We start from the raw sequence: 7661 nt of genomic DNA, 5'->3' as shown, positions 1-7661 counted from the left end.
ATTGAATGTGCTGTAACCATGACAAAGAGTACATCCTGCCTAAGGAAGGAATTTCGAAAGTAATCTACTGCTGCGAGCATGTGCAGAACCATACCGTCTCATATTCATGTGTAAAGTCATGTCAAAAAATGGTTCACAGGAATCCATCTGCCTTTGCCTAGAGAACTAACCAGACCAGCTGTGCTAAGTATACCACAATTGATATTGCATTTTTCCTGGTAGAAATTATCAGTTTCAAATATTTGTTCTCTTATTTTGCTGCAAAATACTATTGTCTACTTCTTTTTTTCTGACCATATCTTTACATTTTGTGCCTTTAGAACAAAGAAAATCACACATCGTGTTGTCCGATGGTTTCGTGAATGATTGCTACTTCTCTGTGCATTGCCGTTTACACAAAAGTACACAAGCACCATTCCTAGGGCATCTGTGGTCACTTTAAATTGACGCTCCTTTTCTCTCCATTATTTTTCAGGGCATTATTGATAAGCCAAGATGTACAACATTCCAAAGGAAAAACCACACCTGCCAGCCTTGCGTGACTCCATTGCTTGATGTTCATAGGCTGAAAAATTGCATGTGCTGTGATTTTGGTGCATTGTGTCTATATGCAAAATGAGACAGAAATGGTTTTGATGTAATTGTTTTTATTATACTGGTCTAAATAATGAGGAAAGTAGGCTTTGCCCACAAAACAAAAATTTTGTTTAGAGGACTCGTTTCATGTACAATATAATTTTTTCCGAAAAAAATGAGGACCACTTTTGCAAGGGAGAGGGATGGAGGGAATAACAAGAATATTGCATTGCTGCACAGTAGCCTCTTCAGCTGTTATTGATGCTGAGTGGGCAGCAGGTTTTTTTTTCTTTTTGGCTGAAGGGTCGCGGAGCAGAAACCATTGCCGTACATTGGCTCAACAGTTTAAATTAGGCTCTGATTGAGATTTTCATTTCAATCGTGGCGCATACAAAACACATGACCACATACAGCAATCAAATCCAACTGGGGACCTGTGTACTCTTGCAGTGTACGCTTAGCAGTACTAGTATTAGAATCAGTATATTTGGTCACTCAAAATCAACCACCATGGAGGGAGTGGGACCTGACAAAGAGCTGTCTGGTCTTGCAGCTACCTTAGGCAAGCCAGGCACTCCATGAAAAAGGGGCTGAGAGGCGAGAACGTTCAATGGCCATGAGGCATTCCAGAAGACAATGGGTCAAACTGGCGTATGTTTCACGGCAGTTACAACGTTCAGGTTAGGTTGCAGAATTTTGGAAGAAAGTCTGCCAGTGTCACTAAGGTGTTACATGTCCATTTGTAAAGTAACCTTGTGACTTGGAGAGTCAAACAAAATAAGCAGCTGGAGCTCTCATGTGATAAAGGAAGATCATTGGTTCCAAAACATTATGCAGAATTAAAAATGCAAGTTGTAGAAAATGATGCTTTATTTTTGGTGCAAAGTAAGGAGTATGAATCCCGTATATTTTTCTCATTTCATGTCATCCTTTAGGTCGATGATAGAAGGCACTAGGCTATTGAAACAGAACGACCACAAAGTTAAATACTCGCAACACAGACACTTGGTTAATTCCCCCTTTTTGCACTGACTATAAGTTCCAAGCATTACAGCACAATGTTATAATAATTTTAAATAGATATAAATAACCCTACTAAGAAAGCACTGCGTGAATTATTTCTTCAGAAATAATTCCTGACTTCTTTGCGCCCAAGTACAGCTGTTCCCTTGTACGTTTTTGCAAATTTGTTTTTTGCATTTCCATATTTTTATTAATGATAATTTTGTGCATTTTGACTGTCCTGTTTTGGGAAAACTAACCTAACTATGCATTCGGTTTTTATTTTGTGTATGTAAAGATTTTCAACTGCATCTGCTCCTTTTTTTTCTGTGCATGTAATGATTTTGAACTGAGTCTGCCCCTTTTCCTTGTAACGGCTGCCTGGGCCTCGTCAAGCTGTATACCTACAGCTTTTAGTCCAGGCTGCCAGCCAGAATTTTCTGGGAAATAAATGGAATTGAATTGAATCAGAACCAATCCTGTTATACAGAGGTCGAAATAAGTAGGTGATGGTCATTGTGAAAAACTTCATGTGATATCATATGAAGGAGCACAAAATGCAATTATGCTGGACATGTGAAAGTTGTGTTGGTCAGTGCAATTTTTTTAATTGATTCTGTTCTTGTTTTTCAAAGCAGTAACGTCAGAGCTGAATATTGTATGCTTTGGAATAATTAGCCTCTTGGTGCATCTGTGACACTTAAATCTTTATCTTCATTGTTGTGCTGCATGGTTTCGAATCTTTAAAAATTCACTTTAATGTAATTCAGTGTGAGTCCACCACTCCAGCATCTGATGACAAGGTGACAAGTTGCACTTTTATTCACAACATTTCCTCGCTTTCGCTTGCTCTACAGCAGTGGCCTAACCATTGGAGCATGCACATAACATGTAGGATGTGCGATGTGGGATTCGCAGTGCCATTGGATACCTGCCAGTGCTACAATACGCAAGCTTTGTCCCTGGCTTCTGCTAGGTGAAATGCTTGGAAATGGGTGTTTGACTTCACCTTGTGTAGACGAAAGTGCTTGTTGCCATGCTCCTATTTGGCCAATGCTGTCCCTGCGCCATGAAAATTCACTATTGCCATGCTCAGCTCCCACTCTCGCTGTTCCGATGACCTCACTCATCAGTGTGTTGCCAGAGATGGGCTTCTTTTGAGCCATCCATGGGTTTAGAAAAGCTAGTAACCTTAAACTTTTTTCGGAGCAGTGCATTGATCAAAAGACTCGCATTTATAAGTGCATTGTGAAAGTCAGTCATGACAGTTTCTTCCTTTTTTTTCTTGTCCCAAAATTGGAGGTGCACGAGTAAATATGGTATGCTCTAACTGCACTCAAGAGACAATAGTGTGCAGTTTAGATGTGGTTCTGCTGGCTTGATTAACACGCTTGGAGGTGATGGAGGCGGAACATCATTTTGGGCATATTTGCAACATTCGTGGGCACCTGTAACTTGAGCGTTTTTTCCAGTAGCCATGGTCTGAAAGATTTTGTCCTTTGCCCAGTACAGTAGCTATAAATGGTTTAATAAAGAAGTGATGGCTGTATCAATGTTTTATGTCTTTAAGAATAATTGGCACTCGTTAGTTGCCTAGGCAGACTTGTACTGTTCTTCCCATCAAGTCAGAAATAATGCAAGTTCATTCATGAATGCAATGGCTGTTGACTCGGTTTTGATAGCTGTATGAATTTGTGGGCAATTGTCAGTCTTTTGAGAGCGTAAATATAGTAATCATCTGCATTCATTGAAAATGTTTGCTTTGGAATTCGCTTTTCAGGCTTGCCCTACTGAATTTACACAGGCTTGAAAAGCTGTTATGCGAGATTTAATTCTATATTTGTAGTGTCATGAACATAACATCATATAAGCTGTGGCACGTGTGATCTTTTGTCTCAGTGGATGTAATCTTGTTTTTGCATGCAGGTTTGAGCTCCAAGGACCACAAGCATAGTGTACCTTCTGGACAGAACTTGCCAGGTTAGAATCGGCACTTATTAATATATGCATTCCTGCAGATTATCTTTTAAAGAGCAGGTTGAAGGATACCGAAGCTTCAATTTAATGAACTCTTGTGAATGACGGTGATATGTGCCTTTGATGTTCTGGAAGGTTGCTTTCTGTGATATGTAAACTACTCACAAAACTGCGACCGCTGTGAGTTCTGTTTAGTGATGCAAGAAATTGTAGAAGGGACCCATGCGTCAGTTTTTTAGACTTTAGCCACGGCCTCCTTAGACACTGTTAGAGGAGCAAATAAAACAAAAAATATCAGTGTTTTGTGTGCTAAACATAGCTAACTGCCCTTTGTTTAGTTATTAAGCCTTTCTATGTGGACTTAGACTGTCTGTTATGGTGCCAGTAATGTAAGTGCTTTGGATGGATTTCAAAGGCTACCCTGTGTTGTTGGCAATGGTGGCATTTCTTGCAGCTGAAATGTTTTCTTCGACTGCATGCAGAATTCTTTGTAGGGATGTAGTGAAGAAAGATTTCTTCAGGCTTGAATTCACCTTAAGGCCGACCTATATTGAATAAAACTTTTCATAAGCATCCACAGCTGTTGACGAATGTCTCCTTCACATTCATATTTTTTTCCCTAGCTCCAGGTGAGCTGGGCATTGTTGGTTCTTGCATTTTAATGAAAGTATTCTACCTTTAAAACACAGGCTCAGTCGTCACACAGAGCGCCAATGGCACACCTCCTGTGCTCGATTCAACCAGTGGAAGGCACCCTGTGAGCCACTGCATGGAGTCTACTCCTTCCGGCGTGGGTAACCACCGGAGCAAACCCACAGGAAAGAAGCTGCACGAATGCAGCCACTGCAAAAAGGGATTCAAACACAGATCCCAGCTAGTGGAGCATCTCCGAGTCCATACCGGCGACCGCCCATACCATTGCAACACCTGTGGAAAGAGTTTTGGACTTCAGTCCACTCTGAAGATACACCAGCGCACTCACACGGGCGAGCATCCTTACGGTTGTGACCACTGTGGAAGCACCTTTGCACATAGGGCCAGCCTAAAGAAACACCAGCGCATTCACACAGGTGAGCGTCCTTACTTTTGTGACCACTGTGATAGGACCTTTGCACAGCTGAGCCACCTGGTAAGACACCAGCGTACTCACACAGGCGAGCGTCCTTACCATTGTGACCATTGTGGTAGCAGCTTTCCACAGATGGACAGCCTGGCGGCACACATCCGTAGGCACACGGGTGAAAAGCCGTATCAGTGTCAGCTCTGCCCCATGGCTTTTGCGGTAAGGTCGCACCTTGTGAGTCACGTTCGATCCCATAAGGGCGAAAAGCCCTACCAATGTGACTTGTGCCAAAAGACATTTAGTCGAAAGGAGAATTTAAAATACCACAAGAAGTCAATACACAAACAATAGCAGCGGTCCGTGATGCCTCAAGTATATGTGTGTTTTGCTAACTACTAATTTGTACGCAAGGTAACAAGATTCTAGCTGAATACCCCTTGAAAGGTGCTGTTAGGTAACCTTCGCAATTAATTACATTTGTAAGTTTTGTTCACTTTATTTATCAATTTGTAACATTCATTCAGACACAAACGGTCTAGGATGACCGGACAAAAGGCAGATGCTCTCTGCCTGACAAGGGCACTGTCACCCTGATAAACTTGTAAGGAAATGACATTTTTTGTGCCCTTATACGACGCACACAGTTGGTCTGTCTTTCCTGAGCAAAGAGCGAGCCTGCTATGCTCGTAAACTTGCATCAATGGAAATGAAATTGCGGTCATATGTGCATGGCAACTTCTTGTTGGAGAGTGACTTTCAAAAACATTGTACCCAATATTATTTACTGGTGCTAGTTGTCACCCTGCCTCATTGAAGAGATCTGGGAGAGTGAAAGGTTGCACAGCAATTTCTTTTTATCTTGGAAGCCTGAGTGGAATAATTTTTGTGAGCTTGCTTATAAGGCCACTTGTTGGTGTCACTGAACCAATTACTTTTTGTATGACAACAAAGGAAAACCGGCTTTTGTGTAAATTTGGGTGTTTATTCTAGGAGTATTAGTGTCTTAAATAGTGCTGACAAGCAGGTGACCAACCTCAAAATGCCTCTTGCATTAGTTTGCTAGCGTTAATAGTTCATGGTTGTTTGAAATGAGAACTAACAAAAGAGTTCACTAACATCTGTGTCACCATTTCTCCGAGTACATCACAGATGTATAAAAATGGCATATTTGTGGATCATTGTTGCCACACCATATTTAACTCATTTCGTCTACCAGCTGTTTGTGACCATTTCACATTGTGCTAGCTTCTTTATGTTGGTGTTACGTGTGAATGCCTTCTTTATTTACATAAGGCGTTCATGATAACAAGCCGCAAGGGCGGTAGCTGCTGAAACAAGAAATACTGTGATTACTGCTTATGAAAAACTTTGTAAATCTTGTAGTTTATTGTAAAGATCGTAATTTGGGCAATTTTGTGAAATTGCTTGAGTGCACATGAGTATTTTGTTACACTTGCCGTTACTAAACGTTGAATACATTCTGGCTGTTTGTGAAACTAGCTTGTTATATTTTTTATTAAAATTCAAAACCGGTGCAGTTCATTGGCTGGCCTCCTTCAAAAAAGTTGCTGCTGCCTTTTTCCTATTTTACTTTGAGCATCGATAGACATCATTGTGCTTAGCATCCAACAATGAATTGCTGTCATCACTCTCTTCAGCACTTAGTGCTGTTCCCTATAACACAACATTTTGTCTGATAGCATTGCATTACCAATAGTACAACTACTCGTTGTTTTGGAGAAAAGTACAAACTTCTCATTTTCCCAATCACTGTGCATTTACCTGCCGTTGCATGCATTCGTTCTAATAAAGATCAGTGAGCAAACTTTTAGGTGATTTTCAAATGAATAACCTCTGTTCTTCTCTTTTGCACATTGTGCAGTATTCTCTGTGCTTTGCACTCTCATCCTTTGAAGCTCAAGCGCAGTTAACCAATATATGCCTCGCGTCCTACATGCAGGACACCATGTGGAATAACTCAGAATGTTTATTTAGCAAAAATTTGTGCAGGCTAGCGTAGTTTCAAGAGGGTGTAACCTGCTCCTGCACACGGGTTATGTTCAGTTTGTTTACTTTTATGCGTTTTGATGTTCAGAGCGATTGTACAGTCTTTTCTGGATGCCAGTTTTGAAATTTGAGTCGGTCAAATGCATTGTAATTCTGCAATAAAAACAAATCATTTGTTTATTGACATGAGGAAAATGCTGCGTCTGGTGAGAAATGCGATTTTAGAGTGTATATCAAATGTGTGACAGGTTGTGAATTTGCCTAATATTCTACAATGTAGGACAGCTAGAAAGTTGGTGTTGATAAAAATATTTCTGAAAATGAAAGGATTCTGATTTGAGAGTGAAATAAATGGCTATATTGAAAAATATTTGAATGCTTTCAGTTCACTGAATTTTCGTTATATATGAGTTAAGCTGTGTACTCAAAGAATGTATACCTTGCATACTCAAAAGAATGATTACAAAGCATGTCGCAATTACTAAGCCGCCGCCGTGGTGCCTTAGCAGTCGCTTAGTGGTTATAGCACTTGGCTGCTGACACGACAGATGGGGGCCTCTCCTGCAGCAGTCCAATTTCAATGGGGCCGAAATTCTAGACGGCTATGTACTTGTTGATGTCAGTGCACTATTTAGAACCCCAGGTGGCAAAATTTTTGCAGTCCTTTACTACGGTGTCCCACACAGCCTGAGTTGTTTCAGAACGTTTAACCCCATAAAGTAAAGCAAACTAGTTTACAGTGCCAACACTGTACACACTATGCCCTCTCTTTGAGTGCATAAAAAGGAAATTGGGTGCTTTTGAGTTCTGCTGACTCAAGATCTCATGTTAAGAGAAAGACCTGGTATGCAGCATCATTATGGCCATGGTTCTTACAGGGATCCCGTTTGTTGTTTTAAAATTTTATTGACACAAGAGCAATCGTTTCTGACTACACAATGCATGAGTGACTTTTTTCAGCGTACACCTCTCAACTTTGAAGTGCTTCATCACCGTGGGTGATGTTAAGTGAGTGCTCACATGCATACCACCACAT

The 7661-nt window shown here is 40.8% G+C and overlaps 1 protein-coding gene across 1 annotated transcript; it reads left to right on the top strand.

Annotated features, from left to right (window-relative positions):
- The first annotated feature begins 450 nt into the window (after window positions 1-450).
- Window positions 451-6995, top strand: LOC144104018 (uncharacterized). Its single transcript, XM_077636796.1, has 2 exons — window positions 451-3558; window positions 4245-6995. Exon 2 carries the CDS (start codon window positions 4325-4327, stop codon window positions 4967-4969), a length of 645 nt encoding a protein of 214 aa, XP_077492922.1. The 5' UTR covers window positions 451-3558; window positions 4245-4324; the 3' UTR covers window positions 4970-6995.
- Window positions 6996-7661: the final 666 nt, after the last annotated feature.

Source organism: Amblyomma americanum, chromosome 9 (genome assembly GCF_052857255.1).
Source record: "Amblyomma americanum isolate KBUSLIRL-KWMA chromosome 9, ASM5285725v1, whole genome shotgun sequence".
NCBI classification, from domain to species: Eukaryota; Metazoa; Arthropoda; class Arachnida; order Ixodida; family Ixodidae; genus Amblyomma; species Amblyomma americanum.
The sequence above is the reverse complement of the archived record's forward strand: the minus strand, read 5'-3'. Positions and strand labels throughout refer to the sequence as shown.